General features: G+C 47.5%; 2 protein-coding genes and 2 non-coding genes across 8 annotated transcripts; 3 read left to right on the top strand and 1 right to left on the bottom strand.

Annotated features, from left to right (window-relative positions):
- Positions 1-14,107, bottom strand: FCGR1A (Fc gamma receptor Ia). 2 transcript variants are annotated; one of them, XM_054691217.1, is made up of 7 exons: positions 13,988-14,107; positions 7,750-7,811; positions 7,338-7,358; positions 6,324-6,581; positions 3,401-3,655; positions 2,219-2,503; positions 1-494 (listed from the first exon to the last, which is right to left on the bottom strand). In XM_054691217.1, exons 2-7 carry the CDS (start codon positions 7,778-7,780, stop codon positions 250-252), a joined length of 1,095 nt encoding a protein of 364 aa, XP_054547192.1. In that variant the 5' UTR covers positions 7,781-7,811; positions 13,988-14,107; the 3' UTR covers positions 1-249. The 2 variants fall into 2 exon arrangements, with proteins under 2 accessions (XP_054547192.1, XP_037355475.1); XM_037499578.2 differs by lacking the exon at positions 13,988-14,107 and having other exon boundaries at positions 455-1,439; positions 7,750-7,853.
- TRNAG-CCC (transfer RNA glycine (anticodon CCC)) lies at positions 12,447-12,517 on the top strand. Its single transcript has one exon. It is a non-coding gene; the product is annotated as a tRNA-Gly (tRNA).
- LOC119235969 (myomegalin) lies at positions 13,689-26,991 on the top strand. Of its 4 annotated transcripts, none has more exons than XM_037499581.2 (9): positions 13,689-13,764; positions 14,729-14,853; positions 18,096-18,288; positions 19,938-20,173; positions 21,228-21,279; positions 22,360-22,523; positions 23,892-24,125; positions 25,377-25,508; positions 26,839-26,991. In XM_037499581.2, exons 3-9 carry the CDS (start codon positions 18,188-18,190, stop codon positions 26,877-26,879), a joined length of 960 nt encoding a protein of 319 aa, XP_037355478.1. In that variant the 5' UTR covers positions 13,689-13,764; positions 14,729-14,853; positions 18,096-18,187; the 3' UTR covers positions 26,880-26,991. The 4 variants fall into 4 exon arrangements, with proteins under 4 accessions (XP_037355478.1, XP_054547193.1, XP_037355476.1 ...); XM_037499579.2 differs by having other exon boundaries at positions 13,690-13,764; positions 26,792-26,991; XM_054691218.1 differs by lacking the exons at positions 25,377-25,508; positions 26,839-26,991 and adding an exon at positions 25,242-25,297.
- On the top strand, positions 14,808-14,881 carry TRNAN-GUU (transfer RNA asparagine (anticodon GUU)). Its single transcript has one exon. It is a non-coding gene; the product is annotated as a tRNA-Asn (tRNA).
- Positions 26,992-27,904: the final 913 nt, after the last annotated feature.

Below are 27,904 nucleotides of genomic sequence, written 5' to 3'. Positions count from 1 at the left end.
GAACCAGGGTGCAGGCCAGATGTGCAGGAGGGTGAGAAGATTCACCAGAGACACAGCGGGGAACAGAACAGGCAGACTGACGAAACACACTGCTGAGGGGAGCAGCGGGTGAGACAGGAGAGGTTGGCTTCGCCATTTGGGATACTCTCTGGCCGGCCCTGATCGAACCCGCACTGTGGAAGCTGCGGACAGCTTCACAGTGCGGCGTTCAACCGCCTGCGCCACCAGGGAGGCCCCCAGGACTGTGTCTTAATGCACATGCTGGAGTCGAACTTCTATTGACATGATAATTGCACTTTTCTCTGAAGGTGAGGGGTGACGAGCATTGTCAACTGTACACAGCCTGGAAGCAGCGCTCTTCAAGGGAAGACACGAGAAGGTCTCACGCATCAAGTGCCAAGTTGCTGGAGGGTATTTCCAGGTGCTGGCACTGGAGGTGAGCACTGTTGTGTGGAGCCAGGATAGGAGCTCAGCAGGTTTGTTTGGCTGATAAACTACATTTTTTTAAAGACAAATAATCAAGAATTTTATTTTAGAGTCTTACTCATTTCCATTTTCTCGTAGCTGAGTTATAAAGTAACATTTTGCCTTTAATCTAGAGTACAAATGGGAGAGTAGGGTATCTTGAAGCTAGTTAGTAACCTTCCAGAAACTCCTGAGGAGGGGCGGGGTGGAGGGGGTTGTTGGTGCTAAATCTCTGGAGGGAAGAGCTGGGGCTGCATATCACTGGCCCTCCCCACTGGAAGTCTCTCCTTGCAGTGCACACTTGGAGATCTGGCCTTGGCTTCGTAGGGAAAACAGTTACATTCTGCTTCCCTCATTCTGTCTCTGTCTCTGTCTTAACTCTCTTGCACATAAGTATACACTCACCTTTTCACCCAGTCCTTAGAAATATATTATTGCTCAAATTACCTAATAGGATAATTCGGCTAGATGTGACTTCCAAGTTTAAAAAAATCTCTTTAGAGTATATCTGACTTCAAATTATCTTGATTACCAAGTATCCAAGTTCATTGCCCCTGAACTCAACTCATTTATTTGCTCTAAAATTTGAGAGTCAGACTAGACTCCTCGTTTTACTGTCTTTCAACTTTGGGGTGTTTGTGTTCAGATGCTCGCACAGAGAGCAGGAGGCAGGGCCTGCCCAGAGTATTGCTATCCACTGAGCTGAGCGCCCTCCTGGGGCTTTTACAGGTCTGTTTTTTCTTGCAGCTATTTTTCTTCCTGACACTTCAGCTCTTCTGAATGTACATATATTTGAAGGTCAGAGGTTACTTTCTTTTTGTAACCAGAACCCAGAGAGATTTCTAAATTCCATATTTTCATTCTGTGCAGCTCCTGATATAGCATTATACAGAGAACGGTATCCACCAGAAACATTATTCCTACTGTCAGGTAGAAAATGGCAGGCAACCAAACAGGAGCTGGTGACGGGGCCGCTGAAACAGAAAAACACAAAAGGAAGAAATACTATTTAGCTACCAGGGGTTGTGTTACATTTGGAAGTAAAGGTGCCTAAGACTGATGTGCTTGTCCTCACTGGTCATTTGGGGCGGAGGGTGCAGGAAGAGTGGCGGCAGCCCCAGTGGGCTCCATGGTAAGGGGGTGAGGGGTAGGTTCCACATAGGAGCTGAAGTGCCAGGCCCCTGTCCATGAACTTCCTCTCTAGCTTCAAAGACAATGGCAAGCTCTGCGCCATTTGATGCTTGAAATAAATTGAAGCTGAAGACAAACTTTCTGTTCCAAAGGGCCTTTGTTCTGGAGCTCACAACCCTGCATGCTCCACCAGATATAGACACTTGGGCAAACCTGTGTAGGTCACAAAGTCTCTGTCTCATCAGCCTGTATGTGAGCTCCTTGAAGAACTGCACCGCAGGGTCTTTATCTCCTGGTACTTACAATGGTACAGAGGAGGAGGAGCACAATATACTGTTGTGGGGGGGGGTGGTGGGAGAGGGAGGATGGGAAGGATGGGGGAAGGGAGAGGAGAGAGAAGAAAAGAAAGAAGAAAGGACAATAAGGAAGGAATTAGATGGAGGAGGTAAAGAAAGAACAAGAAAGGAAAGGAAATGTAATGAGGTTCATGAGAATAGGGAAGTTCTGAGTCAAGAGTGCAAAGGCCTGGCTGGCCTGCAAAACCCCCTTGAACAGGCCTCAGGCCTGTAGAAGAAAAAGCTGCTGCTGCTTGTGACCAGTCAGCCTCCTCCCTCTTGCTCACCGTGCACGCGAAATTCCACCTTAGGGCTCTGCTTAAGGAAACTTCCATCTCCCGTGGCAGCCTCACACCAGTAAAGCCCAGAGTCTTCTCTTGTAGCCTTTTGGATCTGGTACTCAGAGGATGTGTTTCTGCTAGTCAGGGTTTTGTTGCCCATGTAGAAAGAGAAGTAAAGTTGCAAGCCCGGCCTCTGCTGGAGCAGCCGAGTCTCACAGCTCAGGCTGACCGTGTTCCCCTCTGGGAAGGGCGATGACAAGGACGCTGTCAGCACTGGGACTGCAAATAGCTCTAAAGAAAATGTCAACAGGAACAGGTTGCTTCAGTGTCAAGGTCTTTTACAGAAGTTATCCCCTCCCTACCATGGGCACCCCCACCCACCCCAGAGCATGCATCCGGTCATGAATTCCCCCACTTCCAGTGGGGAGGCATTTCCTCATAAATGCACTCACGGCTGCCAGCGTGCTCACACCCTACTGGGAGCAATACCTCTGTAAAGTCCACTGGCCCCTGAAAAGCCACGTCACTTAGTGTATGGCCATGTCCTGCTGGTAATGGGGGACCTGAGTGACCACTGCCCCCACACGAGCCCTTGTAGTGACTCATTTCTCAAATTCCCACCTCAAAAAAAAAAAAATCTGAGACAGTTGTTTCCTTCCCATAGGAAGGAACAACTTTTCAGACAGAAAAGAAGTTGCCAGTGTTTATGAGGTGAAAGACCAAGAGAGTCACAAGAAGGGCCACATGTCATCTGGGAGAGAGGAAGCAGTGAGAAGTGGCCTCAGGGGCCAGGCTGTCCCTGACAGATAGGTGGAAGGTCTGATCAAGTCCTGACCTCATCCTAGCTTTTGTTGCTGTGGAGCTTTCATGAGATTCCTTTGGGTTATTTTCTAATAACTCTTCTACCCCCTTGAGTGAATCTAGTCCTTGCAACCAAAATAAAACAATGAAATGGCCTTACATAGCTGCCGGGATTATGGGTGGGACACTGGACACTGGAAAAAGCAGTGGACTGGGGCCCAGGAGCTCCCAGTGGTGGCCCCAGCCCAGCCATTGGCCCCCGTGTGGTCTTTGGTCAAGCAGTTTCTCCGTCTGGAGCTCAGATTATTCATTTACAAATTTAAGTGATGATTTGCAATGGTTCCTCTGGTCCTTAAAGCTATTCTCTACAATCGTCAGGGACAGTACCTCTGACAGTGATGGACACTCTTGCTGACTTGAAGCGTTCCTTCCCCGTCCCCTTGCCTTCACAGTGATAGAGGCCACTGTAGCTCAGGTTGGTTTTCAGGATGGTGAATTCAGGATTCCAAGCAGAAAACCAAAAGGTTTTGCCATCTCGGTAGAAAAGTACATTGTACACCGGCTTATCTTTCCATCGACACCTCAAGTCCAGAGGCTCCCCTTCGGTCAAGACTCTGCTAGAGACCTGGAGTAGCAGAGTATCTGAAAAACATGGACCCCAAAAGTATGTATACAGAGCAGAGGTACAAGGAAGCCAGACCTGGCCTTAGCTTTTTTCTTCCCCTCTTTTATCCTTGCCAAATTCTAACCACAGACCTCTGCTGAATCACAGGCCTGTCTGCTGGCCCTGAAATAGCTCTACTGGAAAGAAAAGTTTCCTTTCCTAGCAATCATGCACACAGCTCCTGCTGTCTTCCCTTTTCAGCTCTCAAAAGCTGGCTGACACAAAAACAGTTTCCTCTATGTGACAGACAGACTCCTAAGATGAGGCCAGTGAGCTACACCCTGTCTTCTCTATGTCTGGGCAGAAACTATGACTTCTAGTCAACAGAAGGTGGGAAAAGTGAGGGGATGTCACTCCTACGACGTATTACCGAAGACTCTGTCTGCTCCAGCAGGACCAAGATTGTCCTGCAGGCCTGAAGAAGAGAGCTGCCATGTGGGGAGAGGACTGTGAGAGGGTAGGGGACCTCTACTGACAGCCAGTAAGAAGGTGGGAACCCCTGTCCTACAGCCCCAATGACCCGATGAGCTGGGAGGAGCTGTAGGAAGGTGCCCGCTGAGTCAACACACTGCTGCAGCCTGGACAGAGCTCCCAGCGCAGCTCTGCTGTGTCTTCTGACTGGAAAGATAACAAATATGTTTTGTTTTAAGCTGCTAAATTTGTGGCGATGTGTTTGTTACACAGCAAGAGAAAACTTATATACTCTGACTCCTGGCAAATCTGTAAATGAGATCAGAGGTACCAAGACAAACACAGAATGACAAATACACCCAGAAGCATGTGTGCTGCTAAATGAAGGGAAATGCTCACATACGCGCCAGTGAGCTCTCTGCTGAAAACAGCTCCAAGTGAAATGGGCCCTGCAGCGGAAATAAACCTCTACACCCACCAAAGATGCCTTCTTTACATTGTCTTTCTTGGGTCAATTGGTTTAGCTAAATGTGGATGAGATTCCTAAAGGACAAAAAGGAGAAGAGAAGGCGGTGCTTTTTCCCTTCCAAAACGTACTAAGCATGGAAGGCAGGTATCCCAGGGATACATGAAGCAGAATTTTTTTTTTTAATTTTTAAAGATTTATTTATTTATGCACACAAGAACTGGGGTACAGGCGGCCAGAGGTGCGGGGATTGAGAGGATTCACAGAGACAGAGTGGGGAGCACAATAGGTGGATTGACTGAAATACACTGCAGCAGCAGGTGAGACAGGAGAGGTCTGCTGCGCCATGTGGGTAGCTCCCTGCTGGGGATTGAACTCTGACTGCAGCAGAGATGGTGCTGAGAATTAACTCCTTAAGCCACCAGGAAGACCCCAGGATTTTCAGTCTTGATGCTGCCACAGTGCTTCTAACTATAATAGACACCCTTTACTCCCTCATTCCTGTTCCCAGCTGAGGCTTTTGTTGTTGTTTTGTTGTTGTCTGCCATTTCCTTATTGACTCGTAGGCACTTTTCTTATATTCTGTGTTCCAAATATCTCCTGAGTAGGGAGCCCCTGGGAGCTGGGGGCAGAGCCGAGCAGCCTGGGAAAGCTTTATGACCTGAAGGCAGGTGAGCTCGGGGCACTGGCTTTTCTGGCATTGATTCACACCCAGAGACTTGGAGAGGAGACATGAAAGGAGACACAGTGTCTCTTGTTGAAACAGTCCTGACTAGGAGCTGATTCCCAGAGGCTGAGCCACCGAGGAACACCTCTGACAGTGTCAGCGTTTCCTCAGCTGCAACACATTTCCTCCAAAAGCAACCTGGTCCACATAAAGCTGATTCTGCCTCCAGCATGGATTAACCTTGTATTGTCAGTTATGAAGGCATTTTAACCTGTTCTTTTGGATAAGTAAATAGACCACTTGTATAGTTTGTCCTGAATAATGAAATGTTTTGCCCCAAAGAGTAACACAGTCACCCTCTCTTGACCAGTGGAAAATACAGATTTAAGTGGATGGTGGGGCTTTTGTTTGTTCGTTTTGCTTCTAGTCATCGGTGCTGAAAGTCTCATGGTAATTTCATTCCAGAATCTTATTCTATGAAATGTGCCCCAGACTCTAGGTATAAACATCTATACTGAAGCATTGCTGGTAGAAGCCAAGGAATGGAAATACCTTAGCAGTTTACTCACAGAGAGAATGGGATAAACAATCAATTAGAGCACATTTGAAAGTAATGGGTTAATTTCTTGATAAAGCAGACCACCGAGGTATTTTAAGTGATAGGGTAAGGTTAGAACAGTACACAGTCTTCCACCCACCACTTGAAGAATAAAACTTGTAGATGTCCACAGCTTCTGTTCCGTAACTGTGGGACAAGGGACTTGGGTGGGCGGGAGACGCCATTGTGCATCCATGTACCTCTCTCTCTGAACTGTTTGCTGTGTGCAGGCATAATTTTTCCAATCAAACTGGATATTTTTGAATGAAGATAAGATCTTGGAGTCTGAGTTTCAGCCTAGTACTCTCAGCTGCCCCACTGAAGATGCTAGAACACACCTTAAAGGCCCTAATGTGATGTTTTGAGTATCCTAGTTTCACCGAGTGGGCACATAGAACACACTTATTCTACGATAAATCCACACAAACTCACTAGCATCCACAAAGGAGAAAGCGTAAAGGAAGGCCTGATGATGTCCAGCCTTCTGCCCCATGCCACACTCACCTCTTTGGACCTCCAGCTGCACAGGGTCACTTGGCGCCGAGAGGCCTGTCTGGCACTTGTATTCACCGCTGTCCCTGACTCCGGCGCTGGCGATGCTGTAACTGGGCGTCATGGGCTGTAGGAATGTATTGTTCAGAGACCACCATGTAGAACTGTTGCCAGGCAGATGGGGTCCCTCACAGTGTAGGGTCACACTTTCCTCTTGGAATATATTGACCCATGGAGGCTGCAAGGTGATCACCGCCTTTGGACGCTCAGCTTGGGGTTAAGAGAGGGAAGGAGGGAAAGACCCATCAGTGAAAATCGCTCTGCGTGCTTGGCAAGGTTTTGAGGACAGCACAAGCAAAAATGGTGCATTTGGATTAAACTGAAAAGTGGAGAAGTGGGAATATTTTGCAGGTCAATCTTTCAGAGAGTTCAGAGAGTGCAGGCCCTCTGTGGAGGGAGGTTCCTGTTCCTGGGTCTGCATCTGGGGGCTGCAGAGTTGAGGTTTCTGAGAAGTAAATGACTGGTTCCAGTCTCATTGTTGGTAAACAATGAAACAAGGCCTTAAACTGGGGCAAATTGATTAGCGATGTTTTCTGATGCCCCATGCCTGACTGTCTTTGCGTGTTAATCTAAGACCTAAATTTGCATCTTCATTGGAAACAGAGGTTCTAACTGCTCCTTTTGAAGTCTTCCATTCCACTTGGCTCCCTCGAAGGGGAAAAAGGGACTGTTTGGGGGGATGCTGGAAAATCCAAAGGAGCGACCTCTGTGAGCTTGCTCTGTGGCGCTTTCCCCGTATTGTATACACATTTCGGCATGAGGCCCAGAGGGCAGGGCTCACTCAGAAAATCAAAGTGGAACTATAAAAACCAGGACTTTATCAAAATCACACTCTGAACACAAGGGAGGTTACGTAGTTTATAAATCTCCTTTCTAGCCTTTCCCGATATTCCCTTTTTCAGAATAATGGACCCATCCTTTGGGAGCAGGAATGAAGCAGAAGAAGTTAAATTAGTCATTACTTACCCTCTTGCCCACTGACTGGAGCTAGAAGAGACCACAGAACAGAGACATCAGTTGTCCATTGGGAGAGGACAAGGAAAGGAGAACTGGGGAGACAGAATTAACTTAAACTCCGAGGACTTCAGGTGTCTTGAGTTCCTCCCTACCCGCCCCTTTCCTAAAATCAGTCACCACTGGTACTGAACAGCCTACAGAGGACTATTGAGGCTTTATTTTGACATGATACTTCCAGGCTTCATGTTACCCCAAGTTTCCATTCCCATACTTTTGATATAATTAGCAGCAAGAAACCATAGAAACACAGTTGTCTCTATACTCACACATTCCAGCTTAGGACACTTAAGGAAGAGAAAAAATCCTCGATCCCCCAAAGCAGAGCCTGTACCCTGTTAGCTCCCCACTAAGCCCAACTTACCCCAGAGGAGTAGAGCTGTGAAGAGCCACATGTTATCTCCAGACAGATGTAAGCAGGAATATCTACAACACAGAAGACATTGAAAAGGTTTGTGAGGTTCTGGACTCAAGACAGAAAAGAAGAAGGAAACAACCACTTCCGAGCATTTTCATCATCTTCCCTTTTTTTCTAAAAAAAAAAAAAAAAAAAAAAAAAAAAAAAGTATTTATTCATGCATACAAGAACTGGGGTATAGACCAGATGTGTAGGAGGGTGAGAGGATTCACCAGAGACAGAGCAGGGAACAGAAAAGGGAGACTGACTGAAATACACTGCTGAGGGGAGCAGCGGGGGAGACAGGAGAGGTCGGCTGCGCCATGTGGGTAGCTCCCCAGCTGGCTAGGACGGAACCTGGGCCGCAGAGATTGCGGACTGCCTGACAGCGCTGAGGTCAACTGTCTGAGCCACCAGGGGAGGCCTCATCTTCCCTTTCTGAGTAAACATTCCTAACTTGACACTCCCTCCCCGTTCTCCTACCTCTTATTCCATCTGCTCCAGTTTGACACTCTAGACTTTTAGTTAGATTCCAAGGGAAGGTTACATTTTTGTTAACTTTCTATTCCGATTATATTCTTGTTCTCCCATTACTGTTTCTTGGGGCTAGAATATGGCAAATCCTCATTTTAAAATTGGTATAGGTCCTCCCCTGGTGGCTCAGGAGGTTGAGGGCAGCGCTGTGAAGCTGTCCGCAGCCTCTGCAGCGCCGGTTCAATCCCAGCCAGCTGGCGAGGGTCGTCCCACCTGGCGCGGCAGACCTCTCCTGCCTCTCCCACTGCTCCTCTCAGCAGAGTACTTCGTCAGTCTGCCTGTTCTGTTCTCCACTCTGTGTCTGGTGAATCCTCTCACCATCCTGCGCATCTGGCCTGTACCCCAGTTCTTGTATAAATAAATAAATAAATCTTTTTTTAAAAATAGGAAAAAAATAAAAAATAAAAATTGGTATAAACTATTGGGATCACTGTTGTGTATGTTTTGCCTTTTACATTTAAATTTTAAATTGATCTGCAAATAGTATCTGAATGCGGCGTAAAACAAATATCTAATTTATTTTTTTCCATATATATAAATACTTGTGGCAGCAGCATTGAAAAACTGAAATCATTTGTTCTGTGCTGTGAACTGTTAAGCTTACCATAAATTAAGTTTTCATATATGTCGTCAGATTTCTTAATACTGTTGGGGTGTGGATCAGAATTACATTGAATTAAGAAAGTAATTGGGGGATGATTTGTATCTTTATAACATTGACTGTTTCAAATCACAAGCTTGGTATAATCTAGTCAAGTTTGGTGTTCCAGAATTACTTTCACTAAGTTGCATTGTTTTCTTGCATAGATCTTGTGTGCTCTCTTTCCACACGTGTGTATGTGTATATATCTTTGCTAATTCAACTGGTAATTTAAAATTTACATTTTCTAAACATTTGTTTATGGTATAGTAGAAAATGCAATTGATTTAGGGAGCAGTGGTTTTATATCCAGATACTTTACTAAACTCTAAAATATTTCTCAGATTATTTGTTTGCAGATTCTTTTGCAAATTTTGGGGTAAACATTCATTTTATCTTCAAGTATTATAGAATTTTACTTCTTTCTTTCAAATCCTTATATGGTTATTTGCTGTAGGATTTTGGTAGATATGCTTTTTCAGGAAAATGATGATTAACTTATTAGTTTGCTAAATCATGAATCAGTGTTAAGTTTTACCGAATTCTTTTTCTCTATTACCTGAGATGATCATATAATTTCCTCCAACTAGTTAATGTGGCTAATTATATTTCTAGATTTTCTGTTGTGGAAAATCTCTTAAATCCCCCTGTAACTTAATTTCATCATGATTCATTATATACTTATATGTATTATTTAATAACATTATGTTATTACTATATAATAAAATATTATGTTTAAATATGTATTTTATTATATGTTTTTAGATATTGATGGATTTGACTTGGCAATGTTTTGCACTTAAGATTTCTGTTTCTCTATTTATCATAAATTTCACCAGAAGTTTATCAATGCTATTAGTCTTTTTAAAGAATCAAATTTAGACTTTGTAGATTCTATTGGTTTTATCATGATGTTTCTATTTTAATTATTTTTTTTGTTTATTATCTTCCTTCTCCTTCCCTTTGCTGACTTTAAATTCTATGTTCAAGTTATTCATTTTAGCCTTTCTTCAATTCCAATATAAAACTGTAAGAGGTTTTTTTTTTAATTTGAATCATGACTTTAGTTTCTTCTTCTGTTTGGATTCACGATGGTCCTGCTACTGGTAATAAAATTTCCTTTTATTTGCTATTTTTCTTTTTCTATTTCTTTCTTCTCATGATTTGCAATTTTTGTGCACTATTTTTATTCTCTAGTGATTCTCCTAAAAGTGTAACATGCATGTTTTATGTAAAAAAACGTAAAATAATCACCAGGATGTTATCTTTACAGGAGAATACTCTCACCAATTTCATGCACTAGGAAGTGACAACAGAATATTACCAAAAGTTTGTGGTCGTGAATCTTAATGTATAGAATGTTTTCTGTAGAAACTTATTTTTATCATCTTTTTCAAACCATGTCAACTTAAGACAAATCTCTGCATGAAGATGATGACTAGCTGCATACTGGTAATCCTTTCAATGTTGGACATATATACCAAAGAAGTGGCTTCCTTTATGATAGCATAACCCAGAATTTGTAAGAACTTTACTTACAGCTGTAACAACTTTGCAGTTGATACAGCTCTGTCCCTCAGTATTTTGAGGGGCTAGAGCTGAGGTTGAATAATGGTGCTATTTTCCTTGTAATAACCTGAGAGAGCAGTCAGTTTGGAGTAATGACAAGAAAAATTCACTCTAAACAAAAATGATGGTTCAAAGAGCATTCTACAATGTGATATTGTCTCAGCTTTTCTGCCTGCCACAATTGTCAAGCTGAAAAGACAAAAGACAGAGGCTGAATCTTTAATATGAGCTTTTATTAGATCAGGAAGCTAATCTGAGAACTGCTGAGCCTCAAACTTCAACTTTTCCAACACCTCATCTCTCACTGGCTGTTTTATAGTTAGTTAAACAAACACAGTTAATTATTAGTGAACGGCCTTCACTCCAGATGGAGTGAAGTTCCAACAGTTCCTCCAATACAGTCAGGCAATAACTAACTCCCTTCTGGTTACTCTGGGAGTTAGGCCAGTTTTTCTGAATTTTGAAAAGTTCTCGGCTCAAAGAACTACTAGGTGTAGTTGGTGTAGATTGATGGATTCAGCAATATTTTGTTTTGGAAGGAAGTTATTTGAGTGAATATCTTGTACTGTTGGGGATCAGAAACAAGCACATACAGTGGTCTCAATCCTTGAAAATTTCTGTACAAGGGCATTGTTTCTTAGGTTTTATCCAGGCTAGATGGGTGAGGTTGAATTACTCATGTCTAATGTTTTCCTGGCCACCCCCTTTTCTTCCCCGAAAAGGGAAGTTTCTCTTCCTCCAGCCTCTAGGATGGTTCTCAGAAGGAAGTTAACTTCTTGGAGAGGCAGAATTTAACAGAAATGAATTTGAATTCATCCCTCTACACTAGGCTGGACCACCAAACGTTTTACTTGGATGAGGACATCTTTTAGCTCAATGTCATGCATGAGAAAGCTAAGAGTTTAAGTCATTTGGGCATTGTCAAAAGTTAATAGTGCAGTGAGACAAACTAGCTCTATATCTGGCTTTGTGTGGGAGTGATACAGTAATCACAAGGGTGGATAGAAACAATTATTGCTAGTCAACCCTGAGTCTGCTTCCCTCTCTATATTTGACTTGGGCAATTAACATCTTTACCCCAGAAAGGGGGGGGGGGGCTGAAATTCTGTCCCCAGGTCCTCTCTGGGGAAAATGAATCCTTTGCAGTAAAGGTGCAGTGAGAGGAAATAAAACATATATTTATATCTTGAAGGTATCTTAGCATTTGGCAGATGTGGTTAAATGTTGGGTTCTCTCTTGGCTTTTCGGAAGGTGAGTACAGCCTTCTTGTAGTAAAAGGGGACAAAGGGAGACTTTATTCTTTACATTTATAATTTAAGATATTAGTGTTGACCATAACCACTATAATAGAGCGATGGCATTTGTATTATCTTTTCACTTTTATGTCATATATTCATTCAAATGTTTTATACTACTTAGACACACTTCATGCAATGTTTTACATACATTATTATAATAACTGACTGATCATTACACTTTTATCCCCCTCACCCCCCCAAAAAAGCTACAGAGCAACTAATGACCAAAATTTATTTCACTTTCTTTCTTGATATTGTTCTTTCTCCCTCTCTTTATTCTCACACTGGGTTCTGGCTCTTTTTTCTTCCCTAGATTATAATTTTACCTACCTAACATACAAGTTAGGTTACATTCTAAAAACCAGTAAGGCACAGTTTGAGATTGACAATTGAAGTTACAGGAACAGAAGTAAGAAAACTGGGAGAATTTCTGGTATTTTGCTACCGTTTTCATTGGAGTCTGTTCCGCAGATCCAGCATTTGACTAGTACAAGTTTTCTGTGAAAACATTAGTTTGGGTGTCTTTGTTAGTAATTAGCCAACACTATAAAAAACCATTTGGGGAAGATTGGTCTTTCTGGAGAGTCTATCCAAATACTCCTCCAAAATCGACTGGAGTAGAGGCATTGGTGGTTCAGTGGTAGAATTCTCGCCTCCCACGCGGGAGACCCGGGTTCGATTCCCGGCCAATGCAGATTGTTTTGCCCGTCTTGTGCTTCCACCCAGGGGAGCCTGCACAGGCGAGTTTTGCGCGCGTCAGCTGCAAGTTGCAGACAAGGCCTAACTTCTGGACAAGGCCTAACAAGTTCTAACTTCTGGAACTTAAAACATTCGGGAATCGGTCTGATCAGGAACCGTGCAGGACGGAGACTGGCAGCGACCACTTAGTCTGTCTTTGCAAGCAGCGAGCGTTCCTGGCGGGCTGCCATTTTGAACACTTAGAACGAAGACCGTTGTCACAGTCAGGCCTTCTCTTGGGACCCTAAAGACGCAGAGAGCCAGCAAGTCAAGCCTTTGACACGCGTCGCCGACCCGGGGCCGTCAGCCGCTGGGCAGCGAGCGAGGGCGCAGAGATAAAAGTCCCAGAAGGAGAGCGGGTCATCGCGGGGTACACCCCGGGTGCCTGGGGACCCCGAGCGCTCTGCGGGGTCGGGAGTCCGCCTTCAGCACCCGCCGCGGGACGCGGCCCGGAGGCGGCGCCAGGGGAGACCCCGGAAGGAGGCTGGGGGATCCCCAACATCATCAAGGGCTCTCAAGGATGAGGAACTGAGGCCGTGTGCCTGGAAAACTTTCGCGCCAGACTCCGCGGGCCTGAGCTGGGCTCGGGAGCGCCCCCCAAACCTGCGGCCAGCAGTTTTCTCGTGGAGCGGGAGCCAGGCCCGCCCGTCCTGGCGCTCAGGCAAAAGCCCCCCCGGGGCCGGCCTGCCCTTCGCAGCCCGCGCCTCGCGGCCGAGCAACGGCTTTTCCTGCCCGGCAGTCGCGGGCTCTGCGCCGCCGCATCGTCTGGCCTTGGGCGAAGGTTCGCTGCGGGGGCGCGGAGCGGGTTCAGCCCGCGACCCTCGTGGGGTGCGCTCAGACCGGGGGGCTGAGCCTCCCGCCCCGGGTCTGCGGTTGGGCCGCGGGGGCTCTCCGCGACGGGGCGCCCAGAGCAGCGGGACAGGCCGGGCCCCCGCGGCCGCCGGGGGCCGTTGATTCCTGCGCCCCGAGCCCGCGCGACGCCCCCGCGGGTGCGCGGCTCCCGGGCGCGGCCTCCTCGCGCGCGTAACGTCCGCAGCCCGAGCGCCCGCGGCGCGGCGGGCAGGGCCCGGGGGGGCGGCTCGGCTCTGAGCGCGGAGGACGCGGGGACCGCCCGACGCCGCCGGGGGCGGCTGACAGAGGCCCACGTCCCGCTGCGTCCGCGTCCAGAAGCGCCTGAACCCGGAGCGCTCCCGGCGCGCGACGGTGAGTTGGGCTCGGGCGTGCAGCGGGCGTCGCTGCGCACGGCCGGGCCTGCGGGGTCTGTCCCTCCCGTCTGTCCTCCCGTCTGGCCCCGGAGAGCTGCTGCGTGGAGCGCGGAGCGCGGGCGGCCCCGGCGGGGCGCTGTGCGCCTCTGGGCACCCCTCTCCATCAAGGCTGCGCGCGCGAAGCCAACTGGCCCGGACGAAGCTTTTTAAAAAGAACTTACCCGCTTGTGAAAGGTCTCGTCAGTCCTGGTTCTCAGAGCTCTTCAAAGGGCCAAGACACCATGAGAGGTGCAGGGAGCCCAACTGCGAGACGCGGGCGGTTCCTCCAGGGCTCGCCCCAGCTCGCGAGCCCGCCGGGCACCTGCGTTTGGCAGCGCGAAGAGCAGCGGGGAGTCGGGGCGCCGCAGCGGGGAGTCGGGGGGCCGCAGCGGGGCGGGGGGCCGGGGAGCCGCGTGCCTGGGCTGACGGGGAGCCTGTTTGGCGCTCTCTGTTGCGTCCCGCATTGCAGTGGGGACAAACATTAAAGAAGCTGTCAGTGACTGATCAAGTCCTGGCCATTTTGTTGCAGAAATTGTTTAGGTTCCTGGACTAGGAGAGAGACGTGTCCTTGCTCCAAGTCTAACTCACAGCAGGAGAAAGTGGGTGGTTTCCCAAGCAGGTGCTGCAGGTGCCTCGAGTCTGCGTTGCGCGCACTGTCTGTGCGGTCGCTCCGCCGCTGAATTCAACAAGTCCTAACTGAGCGTCCCGGGCATTCGACTTCCTTTGGCCCCTACTCGACACCTACCCTGGGACTGGGTGTCGGGACCCGGGCAACTCCCCGGGCGCTGGCTTTTGGGAAAGGTGGGCGCCAAGGCCCGCGAGACTTTCCAGGCGCCCCAGCTTCGGAATCCCACAAGCCACCAGCGTCAGACAGGACGAGCAAGTTGATTCCTCGCAGTAATTCTTTTCTTTTCTTGTCCTAGGCTCGGAACCTGGTCGGGTCGCACCATAGGAGGTGGTGTTTCGTGAGAGATGACTCTCCGGGAGGAGGCTGGCTGTTGTGTCTCTGTGGCGCAATTGGTTAGCGCGTTCGGCTGTTAACCGAAAGGTTGGTGGTTCGAGCCCACCCAGGGACGAGGCTGGTATTTTACAACATCCAAACTGGTTCCTATGGGTCCACCCGTTGGAAGAGAATTAGCTCACCTTCCTAAACACTTCTGGGCTCGAACCCTCAGGGCAATCAGTTTGGAAAGACAGTTTTACAGGCGACATGAAGGTTCTACGGAACCAAAGGCCTTCTAGCATCTGCGCTCAAGAGCTACCTGCAGGGTGTGCTTGGGTTTAGTCATTGCTCAATAATTGTATCAGTGGCAATCATCACCCTCATCATTATCTTCTTCATTATTTCTAGTGAAGACATTTCTTCCTTTATACTATTATTTAGCTCTCTACATGTTGTTTTGAAAGTTAGTTGCCTTCATAATTTTATGTTGCAAATAATGCTGGGGTCATCATCCTTGTGCATACTTCTCTTGCCGCTTGTATGAGTATTTCTGTGGGACAGAGTCCTGGACATGCAATTGCTCAGTTATAGTGGTTATGGTCAATGTTTTTAAATTTTAGTATCAAACCTTGTACATTTTCCTCACATAGTAGTGGGACCAACTTATAGTCCAACTTATTTTTCGAACTCAGAGATTCCTTTTCTTTATATTCTTGCTAGCACAACAAACTTTCTGTACATCTATCTACGACATTCTAATAAAGGGGGTGTTTCCTCCTGAGTTAAAGAAGCAGGAGGTATAACAGATAATGGTGGGCATTAAGCAGCAGTATGTCTCTGCATCTGCTCCTCAGCTAAACTTCCAAGATATTTTGTGTAACTGTAATTGATTTCTGTGGTGACTTAGAGTGAGTCTCTAATAACCTTGTGTCAAGCAACTTACCCAAGGGGAGAAAAAACTCACGGATCCCAGACATTTGTTCTTCTTTCCTCCATAAATGGCAAGGGTGAGATTAGTATGCTGTCTATATTAGAGTTCTCCAGAGAAAGTGACCAACAGGAAATCTCTCTCTCTCTCTCTCTCTCTCTCTCTCTCTCACACACACACACACACACACATACACACACACACTACCAAAATCCTATGGACCTAGTAGGTGTCAATATCTGCAGCAGTAGAATATCTATAATAAGGACAATCTCAATACACAATGATTTTCCTGTAAGAACTTTTGACTTTAATAAATTGCTCTCCTGGTAACTAACACTCTTCTTTCTAAGAATCTGACTACACTATGTACTTCATGGAAGTGGACTCCTACAGTATCTGCCCTTTTGTGACTGAGTGTAATGTCTTCAAGGTCCATCTATGTCATAATATGTTTTAGCATTTCCTTCCTTTCTCAAGGCTAAATGACTTTCCCTTGTATGTACATTCCAAATTTTGTCCATTCCTCTGTTGATGGACAGTGGATTGCTTCCACCTTTTGGCTGTTGTGAACAGTGCTGTGTAGCTGTACAAATATCTCTGAAACATGGCTTTGACTTCTTTGGGGCATATACTCAAAAGTAAAGCCAATGGCTAGATCATATTAGCAGTTCTGGTTTTCATTTTTTGAAGAACTGCCACATAGTCTTCCATAGCAGTGGCACCGTTTTATGACTCCATCAACATTGCCCAAGGGTTTCAATTTCTCTGCCTCCTCAACAACACTTGTTATTTTCTGTGTGCAAGTGTTTTTTCAACAGCAGCCATCCTGATGACTGTGAGGTGGCATGGCCATGGCATTTTGGACGTTGAGAACACTATGTCACGGGATGTCACTTAGCTTCCTTTCCCAACTCTGAATTCAGTGGTCTCTCATTGGTACCTTAAAGTTGACCATGGAAATAGTATTTCATCACAGAGAAAGGCAAACACTCAGTCGCTGTGTCCTCAAAACTATTGCTCATGTCACTGTCCATCCCATGGCCTAGCTGTCACTGGGCTGTGTCATGGGCCATTTTCGATACTTTTCTGACAACTCTGTAAAGACTGAGTGGAAGGATAAATAAATCTATTAGATGGTTAAATCAGCCCCCTTTATATATCCATTATTCATATTTCAGGAGATAAACAAATTTTTAAGGACTTTGATAAAGTGGAAAGTAACTTGTAGAATGAGAATGAAACTTAAAACAGACATTAGCAGAGTATGTGTATAGAGATTTTTTTTTAAGCAGGGTAAAAACAATCATCTGCAAGTAGCAAAATTGGGTGAGGGTGGGAGTTTGGAAGGTTAAAGCTGACTTCATGTTAGATGCAATCCCTGCATGTTTCCCTGTGGCTGGAGAAAGAAATCCCACATTGTATGGGGATAGATTATTATGAGATGGAAGAGTAAGACATCATTGTGCTCCATTTTACTAGTCATATTTAGAGCAATTGTACTCCAGTTTTTGGTTACTATGTTCTTGAATGGATGTTGGGGGTAAAATATAGAGAGTTCTGAAAAAGGAACAGTAAGAATCACAAATACTTAAAAATTCATTTAGAAAAAGCCACAAGAATTGTTTTATTGAAACGATCTTCAAGAAAACAAAGGTATAGATAAAAAGGTTGTTGCTTTGACATTGTTCATGTGAAACCAAACTTGAATGAGAAGAATATTTTTAGATTTCTCTATAGAAACTGATCCGTTAGCGCAATCAGCATAAGGAGCCGCAGATATTAAAATTGGTGAAAGAGGCGGTTTCCATTAACAGAGACACCCAGGGGGAGAGCAGCAGCCTGGCGCTGAGTGTGGCCAGCACGGTCAGAAGGCGGGCCCCTGGGGCTCTGTGACCACCTCCGTGTTCTGATTCTGGGGTCACCACTTGAGACCTTGCCCCTGAGCCCTCATCACACTATTGTGGTGTCCTGGCCACTGGGGGTTTGAACTCACACATCTCAAGCTTTGTTTCTGCCTTGACAATTCTCAAAACCTGTGGGTGATGACAAGGCTCCCTGATTTCTGAGGGGACACTCCCACAGAAATTCATCTCAACTGTAAGACAAAAAAAAAACAACAAAAAACTCATCCTTTAGCTCTGTTGGAAGTCTATTTGCTTTCATTGTTTATTTCCTCCTTCATGTGGCTGCTCTTCTCCCTCCTCCTAACAACCTCTCCCCCTAACTTGCGGCATCTTTCCTCCAACCGGATGGGTCCCCTTGGCTAAGGGAGGACTCTTCAAGGGGGCATATTCCAACTTCATTCTGTACTTTCTTGCAGCATTTGTCCTTGTGATCTTGGGCCCCTATGGGGTCCTCTTCGGCAATCCAACTTCTTTAATTCTTTGATTCCTTCCTTCTTCTTTGATTCCTCTAGGAAGCTCTGGAGAGAAGCCAGGCCATTGCGTAGACACAATTCTCTTCCATCAAGAGAGCTCCTCCTGAGAAAACACCCCACTGGAGGCTGGGATGCAGCAAGCCTCAGAGAAGAAGGGAGCTGACGAGAGAGGAGGGAACACACCCAAGACCCAGCCCGCAGAAGCAGGGTTCTCCTCCGTGTCCCATACTAGGTAGGTGCCTGTCAGAGACCCCCTGGCAGGATTAAGTCATTGCTCTCAAGCAGCTTCCAGGGTCTGCCTTCAGGGAATAATTAACCCCCAATTTATTAAGTTTCTGTTATGGGTTTGAGTCCTTGTATGGTTTCAGGTTTTAAGGGATGCTAGAGTAATTTAGGAAATGGTTTAGAAAGAAAGATCTATCTGAATTTTAATAGGCACAGCACTGTTAATCTTTCCCACATCTGTGGAAGATGAATAAAACACTCTCAGCTCTGAAAGAGCTTCAGTAACCAACAACTGCCTAATGACATGAGAAATATTAAACAGAATGTAAACAAAGTATAGGGTGTTTAAATGGTTGAAAAGGAAAAGAATAAAAATAAGCAATAAAAACAATTAAAAATAGAAAAAGAATAAGGGAAAACACACACACAAAAAAAAGACTATAAAAAAAAAACCTGTTAAAAGTTGAGAAGGAGTTTATGCAACCAGGGAGATGACTTAACCTGATCTTCATTCTAGCTCCTTGCCACACTCAGATGACCTGTTCCAGACCAGTGATTCTGGGCCTCAGGCAAATTTCACTTTCTTAGAAAACAACCAGCACCTGTTCTTTGCTGGAACAATACAAACTGCACTGCAATGTCTCTAAGATAAGTTGGTGAAATCAGAACCTATTGGTTCTCCTCTGGCTGGTCTGCAGAAAAACTTGAGTTGCTCTTATAAGTTCACCATTGAGTTGCTCTTATAACTTCACCATTACTAAAATAATGAATGATAGACAGTATTTTCTTTTTAATAAATTAAATTATTCATAGACTTTGATTTACTCATTCTGACATTTGAATATCTCTAGGGTAACCTAACCATATCTCTAGAAATATGGTCACTTTGACCAGATGAAGAAACTGAGGCATAAAGTAGTAAAGTAACATCCCAAGTTTGCAGGAGGAGGGTAGAGCACAGGGGGCTAAAATACAGGCCTGCTCATTCTTGCTATGCACATCTAAGTGCCTTGCATGTTAGTAACATCAACAAGATGAGCTAAAACTCTCTCTTCTACTCTTTCCTATAGCAAACTGTGGATATGTCTGGCGGGATTTTATGGGGTTTTAAAGCAGTTCAGATCTTTTTTTTTTAATCATTCTTTTGAACCCCTATGGACCAAATACTGTAGTAGTTACACTGGAGGATATAGAGGGCTGGTATTCAGAGGTTAAATAAAGGAAGATTGAAGATGTCTCACCCACTGGGTCTTGGCTATCTGTAGAAAAGACACAGAAGGTCCGTCCTGGTGAGAGAAAAATCCTTTTATTGGAAAGAAGTGGTTCTGCTTGCACATGATGGTTGCAAGTGATCCTTTCACTTTCCAGTGAACACTTAGCTTTGCTTACTGTACTGGAACAGATTATAAACTGGAGAGGGACTAGGGGCAGAATTTAAAGCAGAGCTAGAAAAGAGGGCCTAGTGCAGTGTTCAGAAGTATGCAGCAGGGGGACCGACTCTCTTTCAAACAGAAGAAAACTTTGTTTTCCTTCCTTCATCCCTTCTCCACATTCAGGTCACTAAGTGTGCTAGAATCTTTGGGTAAAATTCTCAAAGTACCTTCCTCTGAGCTGCCCTAATGACTAGTCACTTTCACTGTTTCTATCCCACTCTAGGAATTGTCCTTCCTTGATCCAGGATCAGGTTCAAGAGTTGATCCACCTGCAGCAGAAGATGAGGATAGGGAAAGTTGTCTCTTCTCATCTCATCCAGCATGTCAAGAACACAATTAAGAACTTCGAGGAGCTCCTCAGTAGGAGTAAAATTGACCACTACATGGAGCAGCACTTCATTGAGCAGCTGGCCAAGGGCCGACAGTTGGCAGAGAGCCTCGCCAGCAAATTCAGCACAGGTATCCTGGGCCGGGGTAGAGTAGACCTTCAGCCCCTCCCAGGGATCGAGGCTCACGGGAGCTACACCGATCCACAAGTGACTGTCAAGTCTGGTGTCCTGCTTAGGAATCGCCACCTTGGGGCCATGGTAGTCAGAATGGGCCAGAGTGCAGCAGCAAGAGAAGTGCACTGGGTAGGGATGCGGTGATTACAACAGTTCCTCTGTCTCCCATGAAATACATTCACTAGGGCAGGAGGCATCACCAGGAATGATGACATTTTTCTGAAACTTGTTGAAAGAGAAACTAACAGAAAGAGAGACAGAACAGGGACAGCTGGTGGTTGTGAAAAGAACTTCTTCTTCTCGTCTGTATGTGGCCATTGCTAGCTCTGGACAGGTTTCCATTTCTTTGGATTTCTGTTTACTCACCTAAAAAGTTAGGTCAAATAATACCAGTCCCCGAAGAGTCCATGATTGTTCTAGGGATCAAATAAGCAATTTTAATGAGTGTACTTCAGAAAATAATAAAATAATCATGCTGACTTGGATATGATTGGGCTGTGTGTACTGGTACCTGGTGGCAGGGACATGAGTTATTTCACGAGTCTTTTACATAGAATTTTCTAGAATTTTCCCTAGAGTACCCAAGGGCACACATTTCTAGCAGGCTTGAGGCCACTGGGCTGTCTCCTGATGGTGGATGCCACCGTGGGACCAGGCAGGGTGTCTTACCTCTTCAGACACAGGAGTAGTTTCCACTCGGAAATGGATGGGACGCACATGAAGAACCAGGCAGCAGCCAAGTGGCTGGACTGGAATAGGAAATGAGACATTTTCAACTTTTTGCTCTTACTCAGGGCTGAGCAAGTAGAGGGGAAGGTCTTCACAGAGAGCTCAAGAGAGTCTGCCAGGCAGTTTCCCTGAAGATTTAACCCAAGAGCTCCTGGGGAAGCTCAGGGCATCCTGGACTCGAGTGTCCAGTCGTCATGTCTCTGACCCCAGAGACCAGCCAATGTTTGTGATCTGGGAAGTGAGACCAGCTCATTTGACCTGGCCTTTTATTTGCTTTTCAGATGACTATACAACAAAGAAGAATCAAGCAAAACAGATGCAACGGACCCTCTGGTAACCCAGAATTTTCAGGGCTTATGAAAACTGTGATCTGGGGAAGGTCTAGAAACAAGGGCCCAAAGATCAAAGGGGCAACAGCTCTCACATCCCATCCAAAACCCCAAAATTCTGGTCGCACCATCAAACCATTAAGTATCCTTAGAGACAAAATGGTCTCATTTCCAATTTTTAAAAATGTATTATTCTTCTGATTCCCATTCTTATATGAATTTGCCTGTTTGGCAATATGGGGCTACTTTAACCTAAATATCTCATCTTCAGAGTCTGCTGAACCCCAGGGAGCACCTCTGATTTCCCCTAGATCTTTTGAGACCGGAGTGAGATTATATCTGGTATCTTCAAGAGTACCTGATGCAACCAGCCACAGTTTTTATTTTCTTTTTTTTTTTAAAGATTTATTTATTTATGCATACAAGAACTGGGGTGCAGGTCAGAGGTGCAGGGGGTGAGAGGACCCACCAGACAAAGAGTGGGGAACAGAACAGGCAGATCAACCGAACTATACTGCTGAGGGGAGCAGCGGGCGAGGCAGGAGAGTCTGCTGCGCCATGTGAGTAGCTCCCTGGCCGGGGATCGAACTCATGCTGCAGTGGCTGAGGTTAGCTTCATTGTGCTGTGTCTTAACCTTGTGCCACAGTTTTTCCTTGTTAAAATATTCTGCTGTAGGACTGTACTTAGGGACAGAAGGCTGCAAGTTCCAAGACCCCTGAGAGACTGTGTTACCGGGGTTCCAGTTTCATAGCCCATTTCATGGATTATGTTCATTGGCTGGACTCTTCCAGGCCTCTGGATGGCTTGTGGAGGAAGCATGTTATTTAAAGGACCCACATAGATCTTCTCACAAATAAACACCCCAGGATGTTTGTGACCAAGGCCCTGAGTAACTATTGTCCCCTCCCCCACCACACCCCTCCCCCAAATAGGAAGGAATTGTTTGGCTTCCTCTTAAAGGAGCAGCCCCTTTACCTCTGGGACCCTCTGGCAGCTCTAGGGGCAGTGCAGCTATGCCTGAGGTTTGCCCACCAGGATTCTCAGAAGCTTTTATTTTCCCCTTTGTCTTTCCGATGTGGCCAGTATTCTAAGGGACATGCAGAAGAAGAGTAAAGCCCCAGAAGTCCTGGAGCCCAAACAGGATGCCCAGCCCCAGATTAGCTCCAGCAGCCAGGCCCAGCCTGCCAGGCCACCCGCCTCCCTGCTGCCTGCTGAGCCGGAAGCGCCCCCTGTGGGGGACGTGGCCAGTGAGTACCCCCAGATCCTTCCATTTCTGGATGTCTGGCTGTTAGTCTAGACCAAGAGGGGGCGCTTAGCAGTCAGGTACCAGGGGTGTCAGGTGTTTTTCTCCATTCCAGTGCCACAGGTCACCGGCCACTACATCCACGTGCTGTTGTCTTACCTCCTTACTCTGGACATTTCTAAGAGTGGCAATGAGTCCTGCTGTTGGAGGAGACATTTCTGAAGGGCCTCCTTGGGGTTACTCCAGCACTGAGGGTCACAGAAGCAGCTCAGAGAGGCCCTTCCTCTCCTGTGTCTCGCTACCTCCTGATGTTATAGGCCAGGAATCTTCATTCCAAGGATCACTTTCTTATCTAAGCTGCCATAACTAAGTATCTCATATAGAGTCTTAAAATCACAGGAATCTGTTCTCCCACAGTCCTGCTGTGCAGCTCCTCCCTGGTCAGGAGCCTCCCTGGACTTGTGGCTACATCACCGACATCCTCCTTTGTCACACTGTGTTGTCCCTGCGTGTGTCTTTGTCTCTGTCCCCTCTGCTCTCCCCTCTGGTGAAACATCAGTCACACTGAATTCAGGGTCCACCCTGATCCAGTATCTCATCTAAACTAATTGCATTTGCAAAGACATTTTTCAAATAAGGTCACAGTCTAAGGTTCCAGGTGGATGTGCGTTCTTGGAGGGCACATTCTGCCCAGTGTAATTGTAACAGGGTGGTCCCCAGGAAAGGGGGAGGTTCCAGGTTCCCTGCCCCACCCAAATGGAGGGTGGAGCTGAGCAGAGAGAGAAGCAGCTCAGAGGAGACTTAGAAGGAAGGAAGCAGGATGGAGAGGCAGGAGGAGACCTGGAGGAGGCCCATGGAGCCGAGAGACACGTGAAGAAACTGCGCTTGCCTTTTGGTCGTGGACTGGGTGACACAGATGTGGGTGAGACCCGTGGGGAGGTGACAGTGGCAGCTTTTATCTTGATTTTGATTTTGCTCTTTTCCTTCCGGGCTTGTCTGGTTGTTTCTGACCCTTTTCTGTGGGTCCCCACTGGAAGGTGCTTTAGACTTGCGGCAGCTTTGGGGCCTTGCTCTGGGCCAATCCCATTTGGATGGACTTTGACCCACGAGGGGACGGGTCACTTTGGGTGCTTCATTTAGAAACTAGATTCTTTGCCTTTCCTATATTGTTTCCTAGTTGTATTAAAGTTCCTTCCCATTAAAGTCTCACATGTTTTGTGTTGATGCGGCGGATCGGATGGCAGAACCCATTTAGAATAGGCAGGTTTGTGGGGTCTGGGCTGCCCCTCTCCCTGCCCTGTAACATAATCACCTTGAAAACTTCATCTCTGACTTCCCCACTTGTCTCTCACTCACGCTGCTTTCTGCACAGGTGTCGGCCGGGCCGCTCCTGCCGGGTCAGCGTCATTGCCCCGTGACCGCTCGGGAGCCGCAGCGGCTCAGCCCTTCTATGGCTGGAGCAACGCCGCCCAGGGGAGCAGGACACCGGAAACTGGGTGCCAGCGCAGCAGCGGCCCATGGGATGAGATGAGGCCTCAGAAAATGAATGCATCTGGAGACCTGTCCTCCTTCTCCTCTCTGTATCGACCCAGCTCCAAGCCCTCCGGTAAAATAAGGAGCAGTTGGTGAAAGAGACCCACACTGACGCTCCATTCCCGGCCAGGGCATTGTTCATTCCTTTGTTAGGCCCCGGCTCGCAGAAATGGGTGAAAACGTGAGGGGCAATGTCCATCCTGTGGGGTGGCCAGAGAATGCGATGCCAGCTGGGTGCCCTCAGGGCCCCTCCCACCCTTTGTGGGACTCACTCTGGGCAGGGAATAGAGGAATGCAGGGACACGGTGAGGCCACTTCAGGAAAGAGTGTTTGTCTCCCACTTCTGCCCTCCCTTCTCTCTGGGCTACAACATCCCTAGGCCTCTATTTAGAGTGGTTTAGAATGCTAAGCTCAGACTATGGTGGGAAAGGTTTCCTTAGGTCAAGAGCTATTATAGGATGCGAGCTACAAACCACCCCCACCTGGCCACCCCCACACATGCACACATACCCGCTGCATAAACCAGTGCTACCTCTCAGACTTTGCTATTGCACCCAGTGGTGAGGGGTGCAACCGTGTAGAGAAATGCCTTGAAGCAACTCGGTCTCTGGGACCCAGATAGTACAATGAGACCTTTGAAATTTGAAGAGATAAGCCTGGCCCTAAGCAAGATGTGCTGGTGGGTGCAACCTATTCTTGGTCCCCTCCCCTCCCGTCTGTATGGCTTTACCCCTTCCTCAGAGGTCCCCTTCTCCTCTGTTCCTCCCTCATGTTCTGATGCTCCCCAGGCTCTCCATGTTGCTCTTCACCAAGAGTGTTTAAGGAAAACATCCAGCATCAAACATATTCAAAGCCTAATCTGATTTCACTTGCATTTACCTTGCCTGTGAGGGGTAGATGTTCAAGGTGGTTCAGTCAGAATCATCAGGTAGGGGAGGTATGAAGTGGAGCGGGTGGCCCTCTGGGTTGTTCACAAAGAAGCTAGACAAGCTGCCCACTGCAGGCCAGCCCTACCTAGAGGCCTTCAGCAGCCTTTGTCACCCTTGTTCTCCCGCCCTGCATCCATCTCCCTCAGATGTGCTCAGCCTCTGTCTGGGATGAGGCCCATAGACTTAGCTTATCTTAGCTCTTGTCATTGAAAGCCCAGGAACTCTTTAAGCAAAGTTACCTGTGCTTCCTGGTGGCCCAGGTGAGAGAAGGAAGTTGACAGAAGTGTGACGATGGCCAGGGGTCTTACAGAGAAGCCTGAGCGGGCCCCTCGTCGGCCCATGAACCATCATCTTCCTGTGTCCTACCTTGCCCGTGTCTTGGTGGTATGAAACAGGGGCCGACCTGCTGGAAAAGAATCTTGCTGAGATCCAGAACTTGCGCCAGCGCCTGGAGGAGTCGGTCTGCCTCAACGACCGCCTGCGGGAGAGGCTGCAGCTCGTGCTCAGCAATGAGGACCAAGGAAAAGGTAGGAGAGGCCCGGGCCTGCGGACTCTGGGACACAACTGGACAGAGATTGGCAACTGGGAAGCACATGGGGGTTGCTCTTCCACTGTGGCTCACAATCAGACCAGGACTGGCCCTACCCCCACTTTATAAGCAAAGACCAAGGGCCTGTCCCAGGGGGCGCGGGCTATTCTCAGGGCTCTGATGGGAAGCCCCTCCTTGTCACTGCTTGTGCTGCTGGTGCTGCTCCCGGGCTGTAGCCTGGCTGGCCAAGTGATAGAACCAAGACTTCCATGATGCCCACTTCAGCAGCAGAAGTACCACACCCACCTTCATGGCTCTGCCGTGTGAGGTGCTTGCATCACTAGCCCTGGGTACTGCCTGCCCTTCCCCTATGTGAATGGCTGGTGTGCCCACTTTCCACTGTGCACCTCAGGATGCTCTCACTCAGACACCAGCACTTCCAGATCTTCCTCCCTTGTCCAGTTCAGAAAGAGGGACCAGGGCCCTGACAACACTGCAGCAGCCACCAATTAGGGCGACCCTGCCCCCCTGCAGCCATTGTATGTGAGTGTCCCCCCAGACCCCATGCCTGGCCACATCACACTGTGTTCCAGGGCATGAGGCTCCAGGTTTTCTGCCTGCCCAGACCTGAGACTTCTATGCATGCAGGAAAGTCAGTCTTTGAAAATACCTGTTACTCAAGTGTGTGGCTGGTCTGGGTTGTTTTTATTCCCTGTAACACTAGTACCTCTGGCTTCTATAGATAGAACCCGGGGTCCATGCCTCACCTCTGCAGCAAGAAATGGGCCTGTGGGGCAGAAAACTAAAGTTCCCAGGCTTATATTGGGCAAAATCCAAGCTAGGTCACTTCTTGATCACTTCTTGAGTATTACTAGGTCACTTCTTGAGTATTACTCCTGCTGTAATACTCAGCCACAGAAACAGAGAGGAGAGAGCTGAGGGTACAGAAATTATCCAGACCCATGTGGCCCAAAGTCACAATCATTCTTCTCATTTGGGTAAGGCTGCTACTTACCAGGCCCCACCTACAGGTCTCCAGAATTCAAGCCCCAGTAATGAGTAGCTCTGGAAAATTCACATTTCATGCGTAGGTCTCTTGTCCATGTTTGCAGACAATCAGAGAGTCACTGGCTATGAACTGGTGGTCAGTCTGATGTTTCTCCCTGCCTCTCCCACTGTCAGCCAGTGTGAATAAGGAGAGGACCTCCTTATTTGAGCAGTCAGGGAAGAGGATTCCCTAAGTCCCCCCAGACTTCACGGCAGCTCTGTCTCAATCCCTAGGTGCTGCGCAGCCAGGGACAGATGTCTTCCCTCATTCACACACACAGGGTCACGCTTCTGGCTTTGGTCAGGATGTCCTGTGACATGAGGCCTGGAGGACCTAGAGGAATGTTCTCCAGAACTTTGCCAGCCCTAAACAACAGTATTCTGGAGGCACCAAACATCATCTTTAAATGGATGGTTCAAATAAATAAATTATCATTTTCAAAAATTATTGTTTGCTTATATTTATTGGTTGCCTATAAAGAGTAAAATCTGTGCAGGAAAGAATTAAATCCAGAGTGGCCCGAGAATCATAAATAAGATGAAAGGAAACATGAGTTTTCTCTACTAACTCTTTCAGAAAGGAACCCCTTTCGTTTTTTAAAGATTTCGATTACCTCTTTTTCCAACACAATGTCAGGTCCCATAGTTCCTGGAAAAGGGAGCTCAGAAATATGCTGGGGCATGTCACAACAGCACCCCCTAGTTAGATGTGGAGCAGGGTGGGGGAATGGCAACTTGCAGAAGTGATTTCTCCTTGCCTTTGTACCTTCACTTTTCCATAATATTTTTTCGGGCTGTGAGGTGTCAGGGGCCAACCCTATGGTGCCGTCGGTTCTGCAAAACCTGGCAAGAGAGCCGGAGAGCGCGGATACGGCTCGGTGCCCGTGGGGACAGTGAGGAAGAGCCTGCGTGTGGAGAAGCCGCGAGGACCCTCGCTGGCCCGGCGCGCCCCACACCCTGGCCCACAGGCCGCCCGGGATTTAGAAACTGGTTGCTTTTAAGAGACACTAGCACGTCTTGCACGAATCTGTGGTTAACTCCTGCCCGCGGGTGGTGCCGTGCGCCCACAGCCTTCCCAGGAATTGCCCCTGAAGGCCGTTCCCTCCCACCTTTCTCCAGAAGAGGGGGCCCCCCTCGCGAAAGGCGAGGCTCTCCCGGGCGGTGACGCCCCATCGCCGCCCGCCAGCCGCCCGCCGTCTAGTCCTCCGCGCCCCGGCACCACCCGGAGACGCGCCCTGGCGCGCGGGGAGAAGGTCGCGGGGCCCGGGAGGGGACAGGGCGGCGGGAGGAGGCAGGAGGGGAGACCCCGCGAGGCAATCCGGGACCCCCAACATCTAAAGGACCGGG

Source organism: Talpa occidentalis, unplaced genomic scaffold (genome assembly GCF_014898055.3).
Source record: "Talpa occidentalis isolate TD23 unplaced genomic scaffold, MPIMG_talOcc4v2.1 talOcc4.9, whole genome shotgun sequence".
Lineage (NCBI taxonomy): Eukaryota > Metazoa > Chordata > Mammalia > Eulipotyphla > Talpidae > Talpa > Talpa occidentalis.
This window is presented reverse-complemented; position numbering and strand designations above follow the sequence as displayed.